Genomic DNA, 27,903 nt, shown 5'->3' on the forward strand with positions numbered 1-27,903 from the left:
TGGTGGGTTTTTGTTAAATGTGAGCCAAAATCATCATAATTAAAAGAACCAAAGACTTAAACTACTTCAGTCTGTGTGCATTGAATTTATTTAATACACGAGTTTCACAATTTGAGTTGAATTACTGAAATAAATGAACTTTTCCACGACATTCTAATTTATTGAGATGCACCTGTATATATATATATATACACACAGGTGGCCAAAAGTTTGGAATAATGTACAGATTTAGCTGTTTCTGAAAGAAATTGGAACTTTAATTCACCAAAGTGGCATTCCACTGATCACAAAGTATAGTCAGGACATTACTGATGTAAAAAACAGCACCACTATTTGAAAAAAGTCATTTTTGATCAAATCTAAACAAGCCCCATTTCCAGCAGTCATCACTCCAACACCTTATCCTTGAGTAATCATGCTAAATTGCTAATTTGGTACTAGAAAATAACTTGCCATTATATCAAACACATTTGATTTGTTAAATGAAGCTTAACATTGTCGTTGTGTTTGTTTTTTAGTTGCCACAGTATGCAATAGATTGGCATGTCTTAAAGTCAATATTAGGTAAAAAATGACAAAAAAGAAACAGCTTTCTCTAGAAACTCATCAGTCAATCATTGTTTTGAGGAATGAAGGCTGTACAGTGCTTGAAATTTTCAAAAAGAATTTAGTAATTATAATAGTACATTAATAACGTGAAAAATTACTAACTATACATTGTGATCAGTTGAATGCTACTTTGAAAAAAAGTACCAATTTCTTTCCATTAGAGCAGAATCTGTACATTATTCCAAACTTTTGGCCACCAGTGTGTGTGTGTGTGTGTGTATATATATATATATATATATATATATATATATATATATATATCACAAATGGATCTACAAAATGCCCAGAGTGTAAAATTTTCAACATATTAGAAAATTAGAAAATAAAATAAACTATATTTTGATATATTTTAATGTTTTATTTTTCATGTATAAAATAGATTATACATCAAATTAGGACAAATCTAGAACTGGATTCATTGCTTTCACACTGAAATGTCATGAGAAGCAACAGGCTGTCAAACACATATTGAGTTACATATAACACATAAACTACACGTTTGTATTTTCTCAAACACTTATTGAGTCTAAACAGATGCACGACTTCCATAATCTCAGTAGTACACCCAAATGACAAAAGCCATATCATACTTTTCATGTGTTACACTTGCTATAGTTTACTTCCATGTTGTTTCTTTGTCAAATAGCAATGCCAAATATGCGTCAATCACTGAAACAACAGCGCCACCTTGTATGTGTAAACGCATATGGAATGCTGATAATTCACCATAATTCAAAGAAATAAATATTAAATTATAGTAAACCTTTATAGATATGAAATAATCCTAAAAATATAATTTATGGAAGTGCCAAAAACAACAACAACCGTTGTGTTGTTTTTTGTTTTTTCATTTATGGAAATAAATAATACCGAGGTTAGCGGGGGAAAAAAATCACAGAAAAATTACCGACCAAAAACAAAAAACCTCCAGCCCGTTTGTGCTGCTGCTGCTCTAGCCTACCAATCCTGTCTAAAAGGAAACCGTCGGACTCGGGGAAAGTCTCGCGAGAGTCGCATGCGTCATTACCCTGACCTAAGTCACAATAAATGCAACTCGCGCGAGACTTTTCCAGCCCAACGGTTCCCTTCTAGACACGGCCTTTGTTAATCAACCAAAGAAACATCAAACCCGGAAAATTTTGATGTTACACAAACCGGAAAATCGGGGCAGGGAGGCGGCGACGAGCCTAATTGTTTATGAGCGATAGCCTCAGCAGTCACGCTACGTAACGGACTAGTTAGGTTATTTCCAACAGAGTTTAGACAGTGGTGTTGTAAGGTAATGCTCAGTGCAGACCGAACTGCTCTATCTGAACTAGCGAAGATGACCGCTGCGAGTCAAGCGGAGAGGACTGTGCTAGTAAGAGATTTATACGTGTTTATTACATGCACCAGATGCTTGACAATTTGACAGACAAATGCAAGGTCATGGTTTTTTAACAGTCATAGTAATAATTGTGGTGTATTTCAGATTTCAATTGTGTATACCGATTTGATATACAGGTTTGCTGGTGCAAGCAATTTTGCAGAGCAGCTGCTGGGACAAAGTCCGAATTCATCCTAGTGTTCAAAAATGATTCAACAATTTATTCTAAGCAGTGATTTGACATGCCTTATCAATGCTCTGTTAAGTTGTCATGCATTGATGATAGTGTGGTGTTGCAGCCAGCTATTAACTACTGGTTCCCATTGTGCATTAATCCCAGTAATGCACCACATTGATCATAATTATATACCATTTTAGAGATGCAACAGAATTAGGGCAAGTTGTTGAACCAGAATGTTGTGCCTTATAGGAGGAAGAATTTAACTGGCTGCTGAAAGAAGAGGTGCATTCAGTGCTGAAACAGCTGCAGGACATTTTGAAGGTAGTCCCAGCTGATATACAGTATATATATATATATATATATATATATATATATATATAAACAAGTGGCTGTATACACCTGAATTCTGTGTATCGTGCCAATTGCATTACTAACAGAGTTTTTGTGATTTCTACCAAAGGAGGTAACAAGGCGTTTTTCAATGCCATCACCTGGTCTGGATGGACAACTGAAACAAGAAAATTTCATTCTGGGCAGCTCCACGTAAGCATCATGAAATTAAATCTCTCTGCATGGTTAATATTGGATGTAAACATTATGCAGAATATAGCTAGATACAGCAACGTTTGACTACTTATTGCAGTTCTATTAAAATAAACGTGTACAATGCAGCATAGAAATGCTTTTATTTAATAATACCTATTCGCATTTGATTAGGATGGACCAGATTAAAGGGGTTTTGACATTACAAGGAGAAGCTCTGACTCAGGCTGTAAGTCTGTTTGACAACATCATGCAAATGAACTCCGCTTTCTGGACTAAAATGCAACATAATATCAGCTCGGATGAAATGCATTATAATAAAATTACAATTAACAATTGTCTACATGAAATGGGCAGATTAATATGTTTCATTTTTCTTTGCAGGATATTAATTTCAAAGTTGCTAAAAGCAGTCAAGTCATGCATTTTGCATTCCGAGATGATAAACAGTGGAAATTGCAGCAGGTATTTTTCTTTTTCTTTCTTCCTCTTATTTCAGCCATTTTGGTGTGAACCAATCAAAACAAGATCATTGCATTGCTTTGTAAGCTGTGGTTTGATATTATACTTTAATAACAATAGAGATGCTTAAAAAACTCTGTTACTTCACAGATCCAAGATGCCCGAAACCATGTGAGTCAGGCCCTCCAGTTACTAAGCAGCCGTAATGAGAGCTATCACTTTAAAACTGGTGCTGAAGTTAATAAGGTTTGTCATCACCATTAAAAGCTTTGGTTGCCCTGTTTTCATTGTTTTGTGTACTTATGTATTTCTTATGTGTACAATGTACACTTCCATGAATACATGTGAAACACTGCAGGTTATTAAGTTTAGGTGCCCTTTTTTTGTTGTTGTTTTTATATAATATATATTTTATTACAGTTAATTTATTTTGGAGTAAATCTTTTTTTAATGAGAAAAAATAACTCTGAGCACCTTGATCTGAGATCTGAGCAATGGATGTCATATCTTGTATTTCAGCTTATGGATGCAGTGATGCTTCAGCTGACCCGAGCCCGTAATAGACTCACTACCCCAGCCAGCATGACTCTTCCTGAGCTTGCATCTAGTGGGTTAATGGTTAGTATCTGTATCTTCTTTTGGGCTATTCAGTCTACGCTATTTTTATATATTTATTTATTTTATTTTTTTCATTATTTGTTGGTCAAGATCAGGGAAGGGGAACTTTTTTTCCCCATTAAGAACCATTCAAGTATTTACAACATTATTCACGGGCCATACAATCGCTTGCAATTTCTGATTGTGGGTTGAAATTAACGTATGCATTCTGTTACCCACGCACTAAGACAAAACACTAAAAGGTCTGTCTATCTTACAATATTTTGCGTTGTTATCATTTAAAATGATTTTTAATCATTATTTTTATTGCATTTGTTTTTTTTTTTTTTATACAGTTAATTGAATCAAGGCCATCTTTTTTGTTTTTCAAATTATTTCTCAAACGGCCTCACTGGCCGGGTAAAATGGTCTCGTGTGCCTTACACGGCCCTGAGGCCTGACGTTCCCCACCCCTGTTCTAGATATACACGCATCAGACAGACATCTTTGGCCATAGCTTCCCATCTCACTGTTATACAGTGTCTCATGCTATGAGCATTGTGTTTTTATACACCGTTTCAAGTAGAAGGAAGTTCACCTTTTAAAAACATCCCATTCCGCTGCACTGTTTTTGAATGCAGGAACAATATTTCTCTGTTCTTTCTAGAAAATGTTTACACCTCCAATGCCTGGGGATGTGATGGTGAACTTCTATGTCAATCTCAGCAAACTGTGTCTGACTGTGTACCAACTGCATGTGCTGCAGCCTAACACTACTAAGGTATCACCAGGGGTGAAAAGAGATCTGAAAATTGGGGGGGACACATTCTAAATCTTATCAGCCTCTCTTCACAATATGACAGTTTTAAGGATTTTTTGGAATATGTGATAAGAATATGTGACTTTTTTTTTAGAATATGTAATATGTTTTTACAAATTTGATATAATTTGAAAGAAATCATATCAGCTGAACTTTTAATAATTAGAACTAAAACGTAGCAACCATGTATGAATTAACATTTTTATATTAACAAAAGAATTATCATATAATTTAATGACTGCTGTCAAATGTTTCAAACACTAGTCCGGTCAGCCAGAACCAAAGAATCAAAGCATTAAATATCCCTTAATGTCCTTGTCAAATATGATCTTACCTAAACAATTTTAGAAGCTTGTGTCACCTCTCTGTCTACACTGTTGACTTGGTCACTATTCTAAAATAGCTATAGATATGCCACAAACATCACCATTATCTTAAATCTAAATTCAATATAATATCCAAACAAAAAACATGGAAAAGTCAAAGAACAATATATTGTTTATATGTGCATACTGTGACATTAGATTGTTGTTGTCACACACATGACCCTATGAAAGAAATCCCGAATGTCTGTCCCCTTCAGTTTTTTTGGCTGGTGGTTGTACATGAGACATTATTTGTCATTCAGTGTTTCAGTGAAAAAGGCTAACAATAAAAAATGTCAGAGATTAAAAACTCACTAAATGTTACCAAAATGTAAAATTAATTAATTTTAATGTTTAATATAAGCATTAATTTGCTGAATAGGATATTCCAGACATTCAATATGTTTATTTTATTTATTTTTAATATATTTCTCCCCAATTTGGAAAGCCCAATTCCCAATGCACTCTAAGTCCTTGTGGTGGTGTAGTGACTTGCCTCAGTCCGGATGGCGGAGGACGAATCTCAGTTGCCGCCGCATCTGAGACCCTCAACCCGCGCATCTTATCATGTGGCTTGTTGAGCGCGTTACTGCGGAGACATACCGCATGTGAAGGCTTCACGCTATTCTTCGCAGCATCCACGCACAACTCCACACGTGCTCCACCGAGAGCGAACCACATTATAGCGACCGTGAGGAGATTACCCCTCGTGACTCTACCTCCCTAACAACCGGGCCAATTTGGTTGCTTAGGAAACACCAGGCTGGAGTCACTCAGCATGCCCTGGATTCGAACTTGCGACTCCAGTGGTGGTAGTCAGCGTCAATACTCGCTGAGCTACCCAGGCCCCCCATTCCATAAGTTTTTAATATCAGATGAAGATCCACCATTATGCACCGCACATCAGAATCCACCTTTGAAGAATATTTTATTGGATTGTGCTGGTTTTATTTATTTTAGGAATTTATTTTACTCAGCAAACACTTTTGACAAAGTCAACCCTTAGTCAGTTTTAGAGTTCTTATCAAAAATTAATTTTAATAACCTTATATAGGTTTTTAATTACCTTTTCTTATATTTTACTTGTTTTTTACCATGAAAATAGCCATAACTAACTAACACAATATTCATGTACAATAGTCAAAGATGACTCTTTTTGCTCACATTTTGTCACAGGTAGATTGGATATTGTTAACAGCTCAGTGTATGTTGTGCTAATGCCTGGCAGGCTGTTGGGCTCATTAATATTAATCAGGTTGTTTGCGTTCACCCAAACTGATTTGCTGAATCAAAATGTGGACTGTGACATCTGAGCGCTAACAAATGAGATTGCCGCTTTTGAGTTAGTTCCGCACACTGCCGAAGCAACCAGCTGGCGGAGGCTTCTACTTGGTCTTAAAGATTTCATTTTATGGGAACGGCTTTGTTTTTTCTCCTTGCACTACAATTAAGCAAAATAAATGTCTAAAAAATGTAATTATTATTTGTCAAAAATGTTAACTTTATTTTTTAATTGTTATTTCTAAAAGTGAGGGGGACATGTCCCCTGTCCAGTTATAATGGTTACTATGCCCCTGGGTATCACTATGTTAAAATCTGTTCAAGCTAGTTCACCATTATAGTTCACCCAAAAATGAAGATTCTCTCATCATTTACTCACCCCATGCCAACCGAAAAATGTATGACTTTCTTTCTTCAGCAGAACACAAATGAACATTTTTAGAAGAATATCTCAGCTCTGCAGGTCCATACAATGCAAGGGAATGGTGATCAGACCTTTGTATCTCCAAAAATCACAAAGGAAACAAAGTAATCCATAAAAATCCAGTGGTTCATGTCTTCTGAAGCGATCCAATCGATTTTGGATGAGAACAGATCAAAATATAACTCCTTTTTCATCACCAGTCTCCTTGGCAATCATGATTTCAAGATCAGTTACACTTCCTAGCGCAGCCCGCATGTGTCATGCACTAGGAAGTGTAATCGAGCTTGAAATCATGATGGTGCCTAGAGACTGCAATGGCAAGATGTACGATGAAAAAGGAGTTATATTTTGGTCTGTTCTCACCCAAAACTGATTGAGTCACTTCAGAAGACATGGATTAAACCACTGAAGTCATAAATACTACTTTTATGCTGCCCTGTTTGAGCTTAAAAGTTTTGGTTCTCATTCACTTGCATTGCATGGACCTGCAGAGCTGAGATGTTCTTCTGAAAATCTTTGTTTGTGTTCAGCAGAAGAAAGAAAGTCATACACATCTGGGATGGCACGAGGGTGAGTAAATTATGAGAGAATTTTCATTTTTTGGTGAACTGTTCCTTTAATTACCATGAATGGATGCACTTTAAAATACATAATCATTTTGTTCTTCGTTAGAACTTCAAATCTGCAGGAAGTTCAGTGCTGCATAATCCAGGAACGATGTTGTAAGTGCCCACATTTCCTGTTTTCATGTTGCAACACCAACATTCATGTCATACTGTATGTGCCTTTACTGTTTTTAAACAGTCTCTTTGGCAGTTTTAATAAGTGTATAAAATCAATTTATGTCTCACCCTCTAGTGAATACAACAACACTAAGTTTGAGGTCAGCCATGTCCATAAGGTGGAATGTGTGGTTCCCTGGCTGAATGACACACTGGTGTTTTTTACCATTTCCCTGCAGCTCTGTCAACAGCTAAAAGATAAGGTGGGTGTGGTCTTTTGATATAATAGTGATTAAATCTAAGGGGGATAATGTACAGTCAGCCATTTATCATCAAAAAATAAAACGCAAGCGGAGTGATCTTGTATTATCCTAAAGGGGCTTTATTTTGAGATAATGACCCACTGACTGGATGTTATCACACATACTACATACAGGTGCATCTCAATAAATTAGAATGTCGTGGAAAAGTTCATTTATTTCAGTAATTCAACTCAAATTGTGAAACTCGTGTATTAAATAAATTCAATGCACACAGACTGAAGTAGTTTAAGTCTTTGGTTCTTTTAATTGTGATGATTTTGCTCACATTTAACAAAAACCCACCAATTCACTATCTCAAAAAATTAGAATACATCATAAGACCAATAAAAAAAACATTTTTAGTGAATTATTGGCCTTCTGGAAAGTATGTTCATTTACTGTATATGTACTCAATACTTGGTAGGGGCTCCTTTTGCTTTAATTACTGCCTCAATTCGGCGTGGCATGGAGGTGATCAGTTTGTGGCACTGCTGAGGTGGTATGGAAGCCCAGGTTTCTTTGACAGTGGCCTTCAGCTCATCTGCATTTTTTGGTCTCTTGTTTCTCATTTTCCTCTTGACAATACCCCATAGATTCTCTATGGGGTTCAGGTCTGGTGAGTTTGCTGGCCAGTCAAGCACACCAACACCATGGTCATTTAACCAACTTTTGGTGCATTTGCCAGTGTGGGCAGGTGCCAAATCCTGCTGGAAAATGAAATCAGCATCTTTAAAAAGCTGGTCAGCAGAAGGAAGCATGATGTGCTCCAAAATTTCTTGGTAAACGGGTGCAGTGACTTTGGTTTTCAAAAAACACAATGGACCAACACCAGCAGATGACATTGCACCCCAAATCATCATAGACTGTGGAAACTTAACACTGGACTTCAAGCAACTTGGGCTATGAGCTTCTCCACCCTTCCTCCAGACTCTAGGACCTTGGTTTCCAAATGAAATACAAAACTTGCTCTCATCTGAAAAGAGGACTTTGGACCACTGGGCAACAGTCCAGTTTTTCTTCTCCTTAGCCCAGGTAAGACGCCTCTGATGTTGTCTGTGGTTCAGGAGTGGCTTAACAAGAGGAATACGACAACTGTAGCCAAATTCCTTGACATGTCTGTGTGTGGTTGATGCCTTGACCCCAACCTCAGTCCATTCCTTGTGAAGTTCACCCAAATTCTTGAATCGATTTTGCTTGACAATCCTCATAAGGCTGCGGGTCTCTCGGTTGGTTGTGCATCTTTTTCTTCCACACTTTTTCCTTCCACTCAACTTTTTGTTTACATGCTTGGATACAGCACTCTGTGAACAGCCAGCTTCTTTGGCAATGAATGTTTGTGGCTTACCCTCCTTGTGAAGGGTGTCAATGATTGTCTTCTGGACAACTGTCAGATCAGCAGTCTTCCCCATGATTGTGTAGCCTAGTGAACCAAACTGAAAGACCATTTTGAAGGCTCAGGAAACCTTTGCAGGTGTTTTGAGTTGATTAGCTGATTGGCATGTCACCATATTCTAATTTTTTGAGATAGTGAATTGGTGGGTTTTTGTTAAATGTGAGCCAAAATCATCACAATTAAAAGAACCAAAGACTTAAACTACTTCAGTCTGTGTGCATTGAATTTATTTAATACACGAGTTTCACAATTTGAGTTGAATTACTGAAATAAATGAACTTTTCCACGACATTCTAATTTATTGAGATGCACCTGTACAGTTGAAGTCAGAAGTTTACATACACTTAGGTTGAAGTCATTAAAACTCATTTTGTAACCACTCCACAGGTTTCATATTAACAAACTATAGTTTTGGCAAGTCGTTTAGGACATCTACTTTATGCATGACATGAGTAATTTTTCCAACAATTGTTTACAGACCGATAGTTTCACTTTTAATTGACTATATCACAATTCCAGTGGGTCAGAAGTTTACATACACTAAGTTAACTGTGCCTTTAAGCAGCTTAAAATTCCAGAAAATGCTGTCAAGCCTTTACACAATTAACAAATTAGCTTCTGATAGGAGGTGTACTGAATTGGAGGCGTACCTGTGGATGTATTTTAAAGCCTACCTTCAAACTCAGTGCCTCTTTGCTTGACATTATGGGAAAATCAAAAGAAATCAGCCAAGACCTCAGAAAAATTTTTTTGGACCTCCATAAGTCTGGTTCATCCTTGGGAGCAATTTCCAAACGCATGAAAATACCACGTTCATCTGTACAAACAATAGTACGCAAGTATAAACACCATGGGTCCACGCAGCCATCATACCGCTCAGGATGGAGACGCATTCTGTCTCCTAGAGATTAACGTAGTTTGGTCTGAAAAGTGCAAATCAATCTCAGAACAACAGCAAAGGACCTTGTGAAGATGTTGGAGGAAACAGGTAGACAAGTATCTATATCCACAGTAAAACGAGTCCTATATCGACATAACCTGAAAGGCTGCTCAGCAAGGAAGAAGCCACAGCTCAAACCGCCACAATTAAAAACATTAAAAAAAATAGACTACAGTTTGCAAGTGCACATGGGGACAAAGATCTTACTTTTTGGAGAAATTTCCTCTGATCTAATGAAACAAAAATTTAACTGTTTGGCCATAATGACTATAATTATGTTTGGAATTAAAAGGGTAAGGCTTGCAAGCCGAAGAACACCATCCCAACTGTGAAGCATGGGGGGGGGGGGCAGCATCATGTTGTGGGGGTGCTTTGCTGCAGGAGGGACCGATGCACTTCACAAAATAGATGACATCATGAGGAAGGAAAATTATATGGATATATTGAAATCTCAAGACATCAGCCAGGAAGTTAAAGCTTTGTCACAAATGGGTCTTCCAAATGGACAATGACCCCAAGCATACCTCCAAAGTTGTGGCAAAATGGCTTAAGGACAACAAAGTCAAGTTATTGGAGTGGCCATCACAAAGCCCTGACCTCAATCCGATGGAAAATTTGTGGGCAGAACTGGAAAAGCGTGTGCGAGCAAGGAGGCCTACAAACCTGACTCAGTTACACCAGTTCTGTCTGGAGGAATGGGCCAAAATTCCAGCAACTTATTTTGAGAAGCTTGTGGCAGGCTACCAAAAACATTTGATTCAAGGTAAACAATTTAAAGGCAATGCTACCAAATACTCTCAAAGTGTATGTAAACTTCTGACCCACTGGGAATGTGATGAAAGAAATAAAAGCTGAAATAAATCATTCTCTCTACTATTATTCTGATATTTCACATTCTTAAAATAAAGTAGTGATCCTAACTGACATAAGACAGGGAAAGTTTTCTATGATTAAATGTCAGGAATTGTGAAAAACTGAGTTTAAATGTATTTGGCTAATGTGTATGTATACTTCTGACTTCAACTGTAGCTACATGCCAATTAATCAAATAAATGGATATTAAATATTGATTTATTTAAATTGTTTTATTATGTGAGATGAAAGAGACCACAGTGTGCTATGAGAGATTAAACTAGAAGTGTTTGAGATTGGTTGCCAGGGACAACAGTCAAATATACAGTACATTTTAGCAATCTTTATACAAAAATATTTGAATGCAGAATGTCGTAATTGACCAATCTAGTATTTCAGAGAGCCATTTAAAAAAAAAAAGAAAAACTAGATGTAAACTGGTCCTTTCAGGTTATTCAAAGCTGACTTGAAGCTGTGGTTTCTTCTAAGTAGAAGACTAATTTAAATGTTTAATCCTATTTTCTTTTTTTTCTTTAAAGATTTCTGTCTTCTCTAATTTCTGGAACTACAGACCCTTTTAAGCTATATCTGACCAAAGCTCTTTTGCAGTGAATGATAATAAAATGATATAATTACTATACTTTAGGATGCACTAGGAACTAAAGAATTCTGTGAACAAGTTCCATAAAGTAATTTTCTTTATTACAGGACCATGTATTCAGTGTATATGTGTGAGACATATAAAGTTTATTGTACAGTATGTATACTACAGTAGTGATATTGTGCTATGTAGATTGTGCTGAAAGCATTCCTTTGAAACAGGCTTGTCAGATGAAGGTATTCAGTGACATTCGTTCCTTTATGCGTTCATGCAGTATTTGTCATTGTTGTCAGTGTTGATCTGTTTGTCAGTGATCTTGCCTATATTTAAGCTAACCATAGGCCTAGACTTTAGAATGAAAATGCTACTAAATACACAATGCTTGGAATTCTTAGTGGTCGTTTGTCACAAAGACTGTGAAATGTTCCATTGTATTTAATGAGACCTCTTCAAAACTTTTTCACCAGTGTTTTTGCCTTGTAGTCCGTGTGGTTGTACGTTTAACACTTAGAACACTTTGGGGGTTGGGGTGGGGTGGGGGTATGGGGGTTGGATAGATATCATATCAGGGACTATCCCATGATGAAACATTTAAAAACATTTATAAATAACCTCATTATGATAAACCTCACCAGATACTTGGAACTACATTAATGTGCATATATGACCAACAGTATATTTGCCACTGTAACTCATCTGTGGTATGATTCTATTAGAACAGCTCTGCTGATTAATAACACTAATTGACATATAACAATGAACGATGTCAGGGCTTTCAAATGATCATTCCATTTAAACAATACACATTCCTGTGGATGTTGTGATTAGGGAGTCGAGTTTGCTGTTCCTAGTAAACATCATTCCATGATGAAAAAAAGGAATTTTATGTTCCTCGATATTTCTTTAACATCAGGTCATTCAAAATTTGGGAGTCTTACAGAAAGTTTTTCTCTGTCATGGTAGTTCATGTACTCCTCAGCCTTGTGTGTTTATTGGTAATTTTTATTTATTCCATGCACTTCATTTGTGTCCTCAATAATTTCATGTATGTTAATTTATACTGATTAAAATGTTTAAGTGAAAATAAAAAAAGATTTTCATGGTACATTTCATGCTTAGTATGGAACATTTTGTGCAATAAACATACCTTATGAACACTTTTTTTGCATGTGTCCCATTTTTCAGATGTTTTAGATCAAATTAAATGATCAGTGCTTCCATATATTATAGTGCACTGGAATGACATACAGGGAATGGTATATTTGATTTCTAATGTTCTTTTATTTATGTAATGTAGATGCATATGCCCATTGAAATTAATTCCTTTCAAACATATTTCCATCATTTTAGGATTATATTTCTTTGTCAAAACTTTATACAAAAATGTTTTTCACAAATAATATATTTCATAAAGCGTTATTTCTAATATTTTCTGCTATTTAAAGTTTATAAGAAGTCTTAATGACATGAACTATTTAAAACAAAACAAACAAACAAACAAAAGTTTAATCAAAAGCATAAAACTTCTCAGAAAGTGCAGAAGTTCTGTATTTTGAAATTTCAGATCCGTCAACCATTAGACAAATTCATCGTCAAAGAAAAGCATTGAAAGTACTTTTATCATGAACAAGGTTTAAGAAAATGTGTATTCTAACTGGCATCTGGCATAACTGGTCATAACAGTTCTACTCTTCAAAAACATGAAAAGCAATGTCAATGATGGCCATTTGCTCCATTCAGGGAAATTGCTACATTAATGTCCTTAATTACAAATCCTTCAAATATTTTCAAAAAGCATCACCATTGAACACTCAAAACAGATTTAAACTGTCCAGAAAATATCCCAAGTTATGAACTAGTCCAGATAAATGATTTTATTAACAGACATGCTCACTATCTATTGTTGTAGTCCTAGGACCTTTAATGGATGATGCAACTTCAGTAAAGTGATTTTTTTTTTCTGACCCCTGGTTAAAATGTTTTGCTTTTATCATCCCCAAAATGAAGCATTTACCTCACACAAAACAATATTTTAGCCCATTTTTAAGATTTATGCATTGCAATTGTCTAACAAAATTCAGTCAAATTAAAATGTGTAATTTAACATAATTAAATTAATACAATTTCAAATACAAATTTCTTTTTATTAAAGATTACTTAATTCATTCTGATGGAATTTTGATATGAAATTGAAATGCATAAATCTTAAAATTAAGTGCAGAAATTCTTTCATTTTCCTTTTCAAGTATAAATAATGATTAAATGGCATAATTGAAATGTAAAAAACATTTGATTCACATGATCTGATATTTTGTAGCTAATTTGTGTGTAGTGGCATATATCTGGAGGATTACGGCTCCATTGCCACGTTATTGCCACGCAATAACAGATATATAAAATTAATTTCTTAGTAAAAATTAATAGTAGTTGAAAGGAGTTGACATAACAATTTCACATATCAGCAATGCACTTCTTATCAAAAATGAGCATTTTCACTAGTCATAATTTATTTTTTTATATCAGGAATGAATACTTGTACTAGTAACAATGTAATTATTGATATAAAAACGAATAATTTTTACTAGTAAGAAGTGCATTCCTGCGTGTGAAATTTCAACTAGGAAGAAAAATGTGTTAGATATCCATAATTGCATTTTGAATAGGATGGCAGATCATTGGAAAATTCTACTAGTGAAAATGCAGTTACAGATATAAATTATTGCTTTTACTAGTTGAAATTATATTTCTGATATCAAGAATGTGTATTTCTACGAGTTATGACATCATTTTTTATATCAAGAATTAAAGTTTTTACTAGTGCAAATGTAAATACTGATATAAAAATGTGCACCTTCACTAGTAGTAATTCCATTGCTGATATCAAGAATTTGCATTTTAATTAGTGAAAATGTAATTGTTAATATCTATCATTCATATCCAGCATGTGCTTAAATGTCAGAGATACAAATATCTCAAATTAATTTCTTACTAGTCGAAATTCCAAACACACATATCAGCTGTTATTCATTTCCTGCGAGTGATACAGGTGCATCTCAATAAATTAGAATGTCGTGGAAAAGTTCATTTATTTCATTAATTCAACTGAAATTGTGAAACTCGTGTATTAAATAAATTCAATGCACACAGACTGAAGTAGTTTAAGTCTTTGGTTCTTTTAATTGTGATGATTTTGGCTCACATTTAACAAAAACCCACCAATTCACTATCTCAAAAAATTAGAATACATCATAAGACCAATAAAAAAAACATTTTTAGTGAATTGTTGGCCTTCTGGAAAGTATGTTCATTTACTGTATATGTACTCAATACTTGGTAGGGGCTCCTTTTGCTTTAATTACTGCCTCAATTCGGCGTGGCATGGAGGTGATCAGTTTGTGGCACGGCTGAGGTGGTATGGAAGCCCAGGTTTCTTTGACAGTGGCCTTCAGCTCATCTGCATTTTTTGGTCTCTTGTTTCTCATTTTCCTCTTGACAATACCCCATAGATTCTCTATGGGGTTCAGGTCTGGTGAGTTTGCTGGCCAGTCAAGCACATCAACACCATGGTCATTTAACCAACTTTTGGTGCTTTTGGCAGTGTGGGCAGGTGCCAAATCCTACTGGAAAATGAAATCAGCATCTTTAAAAAGCTGGTCAGCAGAAGGAAGCAGAAGTGCTCCAAAATTTCTTGGTAAACGGGTGCAGTGACTTTGGTTTTCAAAAAACACAATGGACCAACACCAGCAGATGACATTGTACCCCAAATCATCACAGACTGTGGAAACTTAACACTGGACTTCAAACAACTTGGGCTATGAGCTTCTCCACCCTTCCTCCAGACTCTAGGAGCTTGGTTTCCAAATGAAATACAAAACTTGCTCTCATCTGAAAAGAGGACTTTGGACCACTGGGCAACAGTCCAGTTCTTCTTTTCCTTAGCCCAGGTAAGACGCCTCTGATGTTGTCTGTGGTTCAGGAGTGGCTTAACAAGAGGAATACAACAACTGTAGCCAAATTCCTTGACATGTCTGTGTGTGGTGGCTCTTGATGCCTTGACCCCAGCCTCAGTCCATTCCTTGTGAAGTTCACCCAAATTCTTGAATCGATTTTGCTTGACAATCCTCATAAGGCTGCGGTTCTCTCGGTTGGTTGTGCATCTTTTTCTTCCACACTTTTTCCTTCCACTCAACTTTCTGTTAACATGCTTGGATACAGCACTCTGTGAACAGCCAGCTTCTTTGGCAATGAATGTTTGTGGCTTACCCTCCTTGTGAAGGGTGTCAATGATTGTCTTCTGGACAACTGTCAGATCAGCAGTCTTCCCCATGATTGTGTAGCCTAGTGAACCAAACTGAGAGACCATTTTGAAGGCTCAGGAAACCTTTGCAGGTGTTTTGAGTTGATTAGCTGATTGGCATGTCACCATATTCTAATTTTTTGAGATAGTGAATTAGTGGGTTTTTGTTAAATGTGAGCCAAAATCATCACAATTAAAAGAACCAAAGACTTAAACTACTTCAGTCTGTGTGCATTGAATTTATTTAATACACGAGTTTCACAATTTGAGTTGAATTACTGAAATAAATGAACTTTTCCATGACATTATAATTTATTGAGATGCACCTGTAGAAGTCAATTCAGCTTGCCATATGTTTTCATCGTTGCAGTACCAAACCTTCACGCAAGGAGTCGCTGTCTCACTGCAGCTACAGTTGAGCTGCGTTTTTCGAGAAAGACGTGCGGAATGACCCCTGATTCTTCGTTTACGTGGAAGGGAATCTTGTTCGTGCTTCCGGGTTTTTTTTCCGGGATTGTGCACTCATCAGATCAGTTTTAAAGAGATGGCTACGGTATCGGCCCAGTCTCTGAGGGTCTCAGAAATTAAAGACCCCACCGTTTTGTTTGAACGGTACAGTACCGATGAGATTCGCTCTATCGAGAGGAAAGTGCGTGGAGAGATAGAGCAGAAGAAGGAGGAACTTCGACAGATGGTTGGTGAACGATACCGGGATCTGATCGATGCAGCTGACACGATCGGTGAGATGAGACAGTGCTCGGAAAGTGTCGTTCAGTCCATTCAGGACATGTATCGATACTGCCACAAATTGAAGCAGGGGAAACACACTGCTCAGGCCAGTTGCAAAGCAGAGGTAGGATCTTATGCTTGGTTGGCTGTCATAATAAGGGTGCCAACCTTATTGCAACCTTAACTTTAAAAGTTATGCATATGACAGATTTAGTTTTAATGCCACCATTGTTCATCTCATAGTTCGGTAAAGATTCGAGATTCGAGCTTCTCGGATCAATAACTCATAAGCGAAACGTTGTTAAAACACAAACGACGCCTCTTTCCAACCGTAGTAAGGTACCGCGGTAAAGTTAGTTTGACGTTCGACATTCGTTAGATATTCGGTTTCTCTTACCCGCGCTCTCTTCAGTCGCACACTTGGTTTAAAGAGAGTAGTCTATGGCCATAAAAATTGGATTCAGAACAGTCAACACTTGGTGTGGCTGCAGAATTATGCCTGAAATGCTCCGATGCGCTTTGACTGCCTAGCAGATGTAAGGGACCGTCTGAAAACTACACCCACTACGATAAAACATAGGAGACGTCCACTCATTCATTCAACTGACGTGCAAGTTATACATGGGAAAGAGCGAGAGAAAAAAATAAAAACAGTAAAATACATTTTCACATTCAGAATGTTCTAATAATTTCCCAGAAGATAGACAGACTTACTTCAGGTGAGATTATTACAGTATCATCAATTATATATGTACAGTAATCAATTTTAGAAAAATATTTACTAAAAATCACCAAAATGATATTTTCACATTCTAAAGGCTGTAGTAACTTTTTTTTTGTCATTAACATTTTTTATTAAAGTTTTTATTAAATCATACAATAACAATGAAATGTATATATAAAATCAAAATATAAACCCCACAACCCCCCATGACCCGACCCGCACCCCCCCAAAAAACAACCCTGTGGTCAAACATAAGTAAATATATAGAAATAAAAATCAAACAGACACACACACATATATATATATATATATATATATATATATATATATATATATATATATATATACATATACAAACATAAATACATACACATATATATACACATACATACATACATACACACACATAATAATCATACTAACTATATTACACTACTCTCTCCACACCCCACCCGAGAGCCCTCCAAAAACTCAAAATACCTGCCCCATTTCCGTATAAACGTATCCAAGCCACCCCGTCTTCCCGATGACACCTCCTCATAAGCTGCCACCCTCCCCACCTCCGTGCACCACTCCGTATATGGGGGCGCACCAGCTGACTTCCAACCCCTCAAAATAACCTGCCTGGCAATCATCACACAGGTCAGAACCCAGTGCTCTATATGGCCATCCCCCACATCGATGACTGCCCCATCACCCAGAACACAAAGTCTGGGGCAAAACGAAACCCGAGTGCCCACCACGTCGCACACAAAATTCTGAACCTTTGACCAGAATTTCTGGATCTCGACACACCACCAAAAAACATGGGCCATGTCTCCATCCTCCGATTGGCATCTCCAGCAGGTGGGTGTGTCTTTAAGACCAAGCCTATACAGTCCAGAGGGGGTCCAATAAAATCTATGCAAAATTTTGAATTGTATAAGATGCACCCTTGCATCTCTAGATGCAGACTTAACGTTTTTAAGAATCTTAGCCCACACTCCTTCCTCCAATGCCAAGTTGAAATCTTTCTCCCATACTCTCTTGAGAGAAGTTAAGGCTCCATCCCCCAGACTCTGAATTAACAGGGAGTAGTACACTGATGCCTCATGACCTTTTCCAAAAGCCACAATCACCTCACCCAAAGCATCTGCCTCCTTAGGGATGTGTGTGCTACTCCCAAAAATAGTACAAAGCAGGTAGCGCAGTTGTAAATACCTATAAAACTGAAGTCTGGGGATCCCAAAATGTTGGACCAAGTTTTCAAATGATCTCAACACTCCACTTTCACATAGGTCACAGAGTGTAGCAACCCCTCTCACAATCCACTCTGGCCAGCAGAAAGGGGACTTGCCAATACACAATCTTGCATTCTGCCATATGCTCGAGGAAACATTTAAATTAGTGTCCAATTTAAACAATCTGGACACTTTAGTCCATACTGAGTGTAAATAACGGGGTGTAACTTAACTTTTCCGATTAGTTTGATAGAGATGCTTTTTAATGGCGAAATAGGGGCAAGAACTGCCTGTTCAATAACAAACCAGGGAGGGGCTCTCTCAGGTGGAAGTGACCAATGAGCCAAATGTCTGAGACTGAACGCATAATAATAAAACAAAATCTTGGGTAGGCCTAGCCCACCTTTGTCTATCAGCCTATGTAACTTATTAAAATGCAATCTGGGACATTTACCATTCCAAATGAAGGACTTCGCTATGCTATCAAATTGATTGAAATAAGAGAGGGGGACATCTACAGGGAAAGATTGTAGCAGGCAATTAAATTTTGGAATACAATTCATTTTAATAACATTAACCTTCCCAATCATCAATAAATGTAATGAAGCCCACCTGCCCACATCACTCGAAAACCTTTTTATTAAAATTAACTAACTAAATCAGACAAATTTGCTGGGAATAAAATCCCCAAATACTTAATGCCCTGTTTGGGCCACTGGAAGGCGCCCGGCTGGAAAGCCATTACTGGACAGTAAGCTGTCAGAGCCAAAGCTTCGGATTTAGACCAATTGACTTTGTATCCTGAGAACTTGGAAAAGGAATTAATAATTCTGTGGAGGCAAGACATAGATCTAGTAGGTTCAGAGACAAATAATAAAATATCATCTGCGTAAAGCAGAAGCTTATGCGCCACACCTCCCGCAATCACCCCTGGAAAATCATCCTCCTTTCTTATCAAGGCTGCTAATGGTTCCAGGGCAAGACAGAACAATAATGGGGAAAGGGTGCAACCCTGCCGAGTGCCCCTATTCAGAGTAAAATAATCTGAAATTAATCCATTTGTTTGTACCGCTGTCTATAAAGTAACTTAATCCAACCAGTAAATGTACTCCCGAACCCATACATTTCCAAAATCTTAAAAAGATAATCCCATTCTACCATATCAAACGCCTTTTCGGCGTCAAGTGAGATGGCAGCGATCTGAGATTGATCATTCACTACTGACCACATGATATTGATGAGACGCTTGATGTTATCAGAAGAGTTACGGCCCCGAATAAATCCCACCCGATCTATAAGAGATGTCATAACTTAGCCAAAATTTGACAATATATTTCAAATATTTTTGACAATATTTTTACATCTAGTTGGATCAGGGAGATTGGACGGTAACTTTTACACTCGCTTGGATCTTTGTCCTTTTTAAGAATCAGACTGATCCGGGCTTGTGTCATGGTTGGAGGAAGTTTTCTCTTCTTTAATGATTCAGTATAAACTTCTAACAAAATTGGAGCCAGTTCTGTAGCATAAGATCTAAAAAATTCTGCGGCAAAACCATCTGTCCCCGGAGCCTTGCCAGTAGGTAGGGACTTAATTACCTCGTCAAGCTCCTCCAAGGTTATCTCAGAATCAAGAGAATCCTTAAAAAAAAACCGTTTCTAATATCTTCATCAGTAGATGAAGATGTGGAACTATAAAGATCAATATATAATTCTTTAAAGGCATTATTAATATCAATGGCCGAGGTAAATATATCACCACCAGCAGATTTCACTGAGGGAATGATGGAAAAAGACTCTCTCTGCTTTATATATCTAGGCAAAAGCTTCCCTGCTTTGTCACCCGACTCAAAGTATGACTGTCTTGCCATGAATAACGAAAACTCCACTTTCTGCAACAAAATAGTATTATATCAATATTTCAATCGGGTCAATTCTCTGAGGCCATCAGCTGACATACAGTGCTTCAGTTCTGCCTCTGCACTTTTAATATTTCCTTCCAACTCCACAAGTTCTCGCGCTTTGGATTTTTTGATGAATGAGGCATACTGTATGATCCTACCCCTAAGAACCGCCTTAAGTGCCTCCCAAGCCACGCCCACAGAGGATACTGAGGACCAGTTGGTCTCCATATAAACATTGATTTCAGTCTTTAACATTTGTTGGGAATCAGGATTTTGCAAAAGGGATACATTAAAGCGTCAACTATATGATTTCTTTTTCTCTGTATATGGCAACATCTCTAAACTCACCAGGGCGTGATCCGAGACTAAGATGTTTCCAATTGAGCAATCAACAACAGATGAAATGAGGGATTTGGATATAAAAAAAAAAATCTATTCTAGAATAAATCTTATGGACTGATGAAAAAAATGTATAGTCCCTACCAGATGGGTTCAAAAGTCTCCAAATATCCGTAAGACCAAGATTTTTACACATCCTGTGAAGCATCAATGTTGCTCTAGGGGGTTTACACACTTTTGCTTCACTGTGATCAAGGACTGAGTCCATCAAAAGATTAAAGTCTCCTCCCAATATTTTATCATGAGGGGTGCCAGCGGTTTGCAACATCCCTTCAAGATCTATAAAAAAGCCCTGATCATCAGCGTTAGGTGGGAAAATATTAGCCAAAATCAACCTTTGCCCTTGAATTTCAGCTAAAACAATAATGACTCTCCCTAATTTATCTTTGTCTGTTTGAGACATTTGAATTGTAGATGTTTATTAATCAATATAATGACTCCCCCGCTCTTACTTGAGCCAGCACTAAAGAAATGTCCACCCCATATCTTCCCAAATTTTTCAGCTTCCTGCGGGGAAAGATACGTTTCTTGAAGAAACACTATATCATATTTCTTACGTTTAAGAAAAGTAATAACCTTCCTTCTTTTTATGGGGTGCCCCAACACATTTACATTCCATGTGGAGAGAGACAATCCACTCATATTAACATTTGACATTTTGATATAGTAGAAAAAATTAATTGTGTGTCACAAACAAAATTATACAGACCACATTTCCCATTAGTGAACAATCAAACCCCAAACTTCCCCCCGAACAAAACAAACAGGAAAAAAAACATGCACATTAACCCTGCGCACGAAAGCGCCAACCGGCGACATTCCCTGTAAACTCAAAAGGTCCATGAACGCCCACGAGCCCTCACAACAACTTTGCCATCAGATTGCACAATTTTGCCTCACAAATTTGTGAGGCAAAATTGCATAACAGAAAATACTTTGTAAAATAAACCCAGCCAATAGGAAGAATAAAACAAAGAATGTGTAGATTCATTCACAGAACTGTCTCAAAGGTGTGATCTTCCACAAAACAAATTCCAGCTGATATAAAACGTTCAGATTCCTTGGACAGACAAACAAATGTTCAGTGAGCTGGCTGTTATGAGTTCAACGGATGACGTAATCATTCCAATGTCCCGTAAAAAAAACTCAACAAAACAAACTACAGCCAGCAGGAGGAATAAGCACGAAGAACGAACAGATTAATCCACAGCTGTTCCAAAGGAGTGTTATTCAATAGAAAAAGCTCCAGCCGCTAGGCGGAACCAATACAAAAAGAAACAAAACCGGCATCCCGGTTCCCCGGGTGGTTGAGTCAATTCACTCGGAGGCCGCATAAAAGTATATACCATGACTTACACAATCCGTCAACTTTATAGAAGACATCCTTTGTGTGAGCATGTAGATATTTTGCGGTCATCCGTAGTGTCCACTCTCAAACTGGCCGGGAACTTCAATACAAAAGTAATCTTTCGTCAATGCAAAAGTTTCTTTAAGGAAACGTGTTATTCACAAAACAAGCTCCAGCCGCTCGGCGGAGCCAACGCAAAAAGAAAAAAGAAACAAATCGTCACCTAGCTTCCTTAAGAGTAAGTACAGCGAGTCGACCCACTCACATGAGAAACACCCAATGGTTTACTCACCCATTGATTCAATAAAAGACTTTGCCTGATTGGGACATACTTTGCGACCGTCCTTCGTTTCTATTCTCAGTTTGGCCGGAAACATCAGAGCAAAAGTGATTTTTTGCCTATGTAAGAGTTTCTTACATTCCTTGAACCGATCGTGTTTCTCTCATGTCGAGTTCGCAAAGTCCGGGAACAAGAAAATATTATGGTTCTTCCAAGAAAGCTTCCCTTTGCTCCTCGCCTGGCGCAACACAAGATCTTTATCGGATGATCTCAGAAATCTGGCCAGCTTCGATCAGGGCCTTTCTCCCTCAGCACATCTGTGAGCTGAGGACTCTGTGAGCTCGCTCAATTTCCAGCTTGTGGCCTGTTATGTCGATCAGACTCGGGAAAAACTTGTCTAGGAATTTCACTATATCTCTGCCCTCCTCATGCTCAGGAATTCCAACAATTCGAACGTTATTCCTGCGGCTTCTATTCTCAAGATCTTCAAGCTTTTCAAGGAGATGTTCCAAATCAACTTTGGTTGCGGGCGGATTAGCGGTTAATTCCCTCTCGGAAGATTCCAAAAAATCGATTCGTCTCTCAACATCAGTCACTCTTGTAACTAAATCAGAGAATTTTGTTTCCATCACCATAATCGATCGATGTATTACAGCGAGATCCTCCAAGTCAGCAAGAATCTTCGTCAACATCACCGACATGTTGGACAACTGGTGCTGGATCACCTCTCCCGCCACGCCATCCAAATCGAGTCCCCGGTCTGTAGGCCTGTCGGGGCTTTCATCCTGAATGCGTAAGTGTCTTTTAATGTCTCCAGAGCCCGAGGATTTTGACTTCTTTGCCATATTTTGCCTCAAAGAGCAAATGTGTAACTGGGTGTATCAAAATTCACCAGATTATAACATGAAAATAATAAAAAATTTAGCAAAGTGCGCAGAGCTCGTCACTCACACGTCAGCACTTTGCATGGCGTCACGTGACCCCAGGCTGTAGTAACTTCTTAGAGGATAGATGGACTTAATACAGGTGAGATTATTACAGTATGATCAATTACATGAGTACAGTAATCATTTATTTTAGAAAAATATTCACTAAAAATCACCAAAATTATACTTTCTCATTCTAAAGGCTGTAGTAACTTCCTAGAGGATAGATGAACTTACTGCAGTTGAGATTATTACAGTATGATCAATTATATAAGTACAGTAATCAATTATTTTAGAAAAATATTCAGTAAAATTCACCAAAATGATATTTTAACATTCTAAAGGCTGTAGTAACTTCCTAGAGGATAGATGGATTTACTACAGGTGAGATTATTACAGTATGATCAATTATATAAGTACAGTAATCAATTATTTTAGAAAAATATTCAGTAAAATTCACCAAAACGATATTCTCTCATTCTAAAGGTTGTAGTAACTTCCTAGAAGATAGAAGTACTTACTACAGGTGAGATTATTACAGTATGATCAATTATATAAGTACAGTAATCAATTATTTTAGAAAAATATTCTCTAAAATTCACCAAAATTATATTTTCTCATTTTAAATGTTGTAGTAACCTTTCAGAGGATATACTGACTTGCAACAGGTGAAATTATTATAGTATGTTCTATTATATGAATGCAGAAATCAATTATTTTAGAAACAATTCTATACATTTCTGTTAATACTGTATCTGCTTCCTGTTATATAGGCTTAACAGGAGAGATGGCATAATAAAGTCTGATTGCTGACGGCAAGAGAGATCTCCACTATCGCTTCCTAGAGCACGGTGCTCATATAATCGCTGTTGTGGAGAGGATGCTTTAACATCTGACTTCAGTAAATGTATATCAAGTCTAATATAGCTGTCCTTTCTGATAATTTCCTTTACATATTTTTTGTCATCTGCTCTGATGTACTGTTGCGTCCTGTGCCTCAATGATAGTCAGACTCAGGTGTTCCTTCAAAGTCCACCACCAGCTTTTTTATGTTTGTGATATTCAGCTGCAGTTGTTTTCTACAATACAAGACAAAGTCATCCACCAGCTTTTTTCTTCTCCATTTTCAATGCAACATCCAGTTGAAGTTTTGACTGCAAACTTAATGCAAGGAAACTGTGTTTGTATGAGTATTTCTCCAACTGGATGTTTCATCAGATATTTCATTTTATATGAAGTGAGATAAGACCTGATTTATAAGTAATTGTAACGTTGAGACAGGCTGAAGACAGGAACAGATGATGACGAGTGAACCCAAGTGCAGTATTTATTAGCAACGTGAAATCTAAAACGAAACAAACATAAGCAACTTCACAACGGTCTCCGTGGCCATGAACACAGGCAGTGCCTGGGGAGTAGGAGTCCTCCTCCTCCTCTTCCGCTTCTGGATGGCCGTGAGCACAGCTCTGGGTGAATCGGAAGGCAGAGCTGTGGGAGGCACGATGATGGAAGGCGGAGCCATGGGAGACTCAAGGGACGGAGCCGTGGTGGGCTCAGGGGACAGAGATGTGGCAATATGGCAAGGCAGGGCCTCTTGACTAGGCATAGCAGGTGTGGTAACATGGCATGATGTGGCAGATGTGGGAACATGGCATGATGAGGTAGGATTGGCAGACATGGCAACATGGCATGACGAGGTAGGAATGGCAGGTGTTGCAACATGGCATGACGAGGTTGGAATGGCAGCATGGCATGACGAGGTAGGAATGGCAGGTGTGGCAACATGGCATGATGTGGCAGACATGGCAACATGGCATGATGAGGCAGACGTGGTGGCTGAGGCTTGCAACGCTGGCTCCGGGACAGACGAGGCTTGCAACGTTAGCTCCAGGATGGATGAGGCTTGCAATGTTAGCTCCAGGACGGACGAGGCTTGCAGCGTTAGCTCCTGGAACATGGCGGCCATGACGGGGGACACTGGCGTGTCGGCAACTGTAGAAATGCATAGTTCTCTTTCATCATCTCGTGTTTGAAATCCACCTATGGGAAGGGCATCCGTACCTGACCTCTACAGAAGCATCCAATTGCACCAAGTCTGGCTAGACAGACAGAAGCGCATGACCTATGCCCAGTAAGGACCCGCCCCCTTACCTAAGAGCATGTGCTGCTGTTCCTCAGTTGACATTCGCTTCTTGCGACCTCTGTTTCTCTCAGCTCGGTTGGAATTGGACTTTCACAATTTTGTCTACAGGAGGACATATCGTTCAGTTCAGCCTCCGCCAGATGTGACTGTCTTGCTTCAGCCAGGTTAGCTGTTTCTGTTTGCAGCAAGCCACCCACGCTCACTCAAACTACCAGTCAGGCTGCCTGCCTTTCTCACCACTTCCCCTGCTCTACGTCTGCTCACCACGGATTTTACGGAGTTCTTTTCTAATATGGCGCTTTCCATACCTATGGCTACTGCCGGGGACAACCTATCGCATGCCTGCCTGGCTGCATGCGGCGCCCTCATTGCCGCCAGAGACCCTCATCCTTTCTGTGTCGTTTGCATGGATCTCAAACACACAGAGGAGGCTCTAGAATTCCCGGAAAACTGTAGCCATTGCCTGGCGCTGCCCAAAAAACTCAGGCGCCGGAGGCTCAAGGTTGCCGCTACCCAATGCACCGACCCCAAACTTTCTGATTCTGACGGGGGAAACGGTGACGATGATGCGCTCCTGGGTGCCTCCGGGGCACGGTCTATCTCAGCTGGGCCGATCAAAGCAACCTGGCGTTCCCTGAGGATATTTTCTCAGAGGATCCCTCATTCTCCAATGAGCTGGCTGGTTCTGGTGATGAGGACGATGCGGGCCTTCTCGAGGGTTCGGAGGATGAGGAGGCCATCCTATCTTCCATGACTCCCCAGGCTAATGCCCTCACGGCCTTACCCCAGTCTGTCCTCATCGAGGTTTGTGAGCAAGCAGCCGCTCGCCTCAATATCGAATGGCCAGCCCTACAAAGTGCCACTGACCAAGAGAGGGACGTGTACGACGGGAAACTCCTGGGACCCCCTCCCGGCCCGAGAAAACAACTTCTCCCTGTCCTCCCTACATGTGCTTAGCATATGAGGCATTGTTGGGGAGACCCGCTCGACCGTGCCTCAAAGTGAAGGATATGATGGCCCTTGGCATGGGTGACCCCTCCCCCCGCCATCAAGCCCTCCTTCTTAATCCCTCTCAAGGTGGCCTACTTGCTCCCCCCAAGCCTTTTCTCCCCAACAAAATGGACCGCTTTTCTGCCTCCATCCACCAGGCCTCTTACAAAGCCCCAGCCTTGGCTGTCAGGGCCCTCAACATCTCCTCCCTCCTCTTTGCATACCAAGCTGAACTCCTGGTCGACATGGGGCAGCAAATAGATAAAGGGACCCCCACATCCTCTCTGTGGAAGGAGATTGTAACAGTTAATGACCTTGTCCTCCGTAACGCATGGCTCTCAGTGGCCAGAGAGCGTGCGCTCTGGCTTAATCTGTCGGGACTCCCTGACAGTGAGAAGCGGCGCATCGCGGGTGCCCCGGTAGATCCTGGCCAGGCTCTCTTTGGCCCTGCCATCACCTTGATGCAACAACGTTGCGACGACAAGAAAAAGGAGGATGAATCGCTTAAATTATGCCTTCCTAGGAAAGAGGCACCGTGCCAGGCACCCCCCGCGCAGTCACCCAACCCTCCTGCCACGGGGCGTCCTTTCCAGCACACTGGTAAGGCCATGCAAGCCATGCAAGCTTTACAAGAGTAACCCACCCTCCGCTAAGCCCTGGGGGAGAATGTCTTTCGCCTTGGCTGCGGCCAAGAAACCCCTCAACTCTACCCCCTCCGACTCTAAACATAAACGGTCGGCCTGATGCATGGCCTCAGGGGGCTTTGAGTCCACGTTCTCGGGCCGCCAGCCCCCCGGACTCCTATCCTGTCCTCCTAGTTCACCCGTTCAAAAAAAGGAGGTTTTCTCTCGGTGGGGTCAGCCCCCCCCAACCAGTGGGTGCCCACCCTGTGTGTTCAATGCAGAACAATGTGTGTTCCCCCATCCAGCTCATGTCGGGGAGCCTTCCCGTGCTGGAGGTGTTTACAGTGAGAAAAAGTACACAAGCAGTGTCACCACACCACCCCTGTTACATTTCTCTCACCCATTCAATAAAGGCCTCGGCCCCAGTGTTTCCCAACACACACAAAAAAAAACACAAAAAATAAAACGGATCAAATGAATTAATTACAGAGAGAGAATATCTCTCTGCAACCCCACATGTTGCCCCTAAATTGTCCACTAGATGGCGCCATTGCATCACAAATGAGCAAATCGGGCATCACTGGTTCATGTGGGGTCAATTGTGAGTCACACAACAGCTTGGCAGGCTGTGTCGGCTCCCGAGTGGGTGATTCGAACCATAATGAACGGATACAGACTCCAGTTTGCCAGGAAACCCCTGCCTTTTGGTGGCATTATCTCCTCTCACACAGAGGAGAGCGCTGCTCACATTCTGAAAGAGGAAATCTCCTCCCTCCTCGGGAAGGGGGCGATTCATGTAGTACCCCTAGATCAATGCAATCAGGGGTTTTACTCCTGTTATTTCCTAGTTCCAAAGAAAGATG

At 39.2% G+C, this 27,903-nt stretch overlaps 2 protein-coding genes across 6 annotated transcripts in view; both read left to right on the forward strand.

Moving 5' to 3' along the window:
- The first annotated feature begins 1,695 nt into the window (after positions 1-1,695).
- Positions 1,696-12,615, forward strand: LOC127450854 (protein rogdi homolog). Of its 2 annotated transcripts, XM_051715272.1 has the most exons (11): positions 1,696-1,969; positions 2,406-2,477; positions 2,617-2,699; positions 2,874-2,928; positions 3,084-3,164; positions 3,312-3,407; positions 3,681-3,779; positions 4,426-4,539; positions 7,321-7,370; positions 7,507-7,633; positions 11,397-12,615. In XM_051715272.1, the coding sequence occupies exons 1-11, from the start codon at positions 1,892-1,894 to the stop codon at positions 11,436-11,438; spliced, it is 897 nt and encodes a 298-aa protein (XP_051571232.1). In that variant the 5' UTR covers positions 1,696-1,891; the 3' UTR covers positions 11,439-12,615. The 2 variants fall into 2 exon arrangements, with proteins under 2 accessions (XP_051571232.1, XP_051571233.1); XM_051715273.1 differs by lacking the exon at positions 4,426-4,539.
- A 3,570-nt stretch (positions 12,616-16,185) lies between these two features.
- LOC127450840 (conserved oligomeric Golgi complex subunit 1-like) overlaps positions 16,186-27,903 on the forward strand; it is a 32,699-nt gene continuing 20,981 nt past the window's right edge. For 2 of the 4 annotated variants that reach the window (XM_051715245.1, XM_051715246.1), the window contains exon 1: positions 16,188-16,608. In XM_051715245.1, coding sequence (XP_051571205.1) covers positions 16,300-16,608 — 309 coding nt within the window. In that variant the 5' untranslated portion in view covers positions 16,188-16,299. Of the gene's footprint in view, positions 16,609-27,903 lie in introns of all 4 variants that reach the window. The other 2 variants (XM_051715243.1, XM_051715244.1) reach the window with 2 other exon arrangements.

This window comes from Myxocyprinus asiaticus, chromosome 13 (assembly GCF_019703515.2).
Source record: "Myxocyprinus asiaticus isolate MX2 ecotype Aquarium Trade chromosome 13, UBuf_Myxa_2, whole genome shotgun sequence".
Taxonomy (NCBI): domain Eukaryota; kingdom Metazoa; phylum Chordata; class Actinopteri; order Cypriniformes; family Catostomidae; genus Myxocyprinus; species Myxocyprinus asiaticus.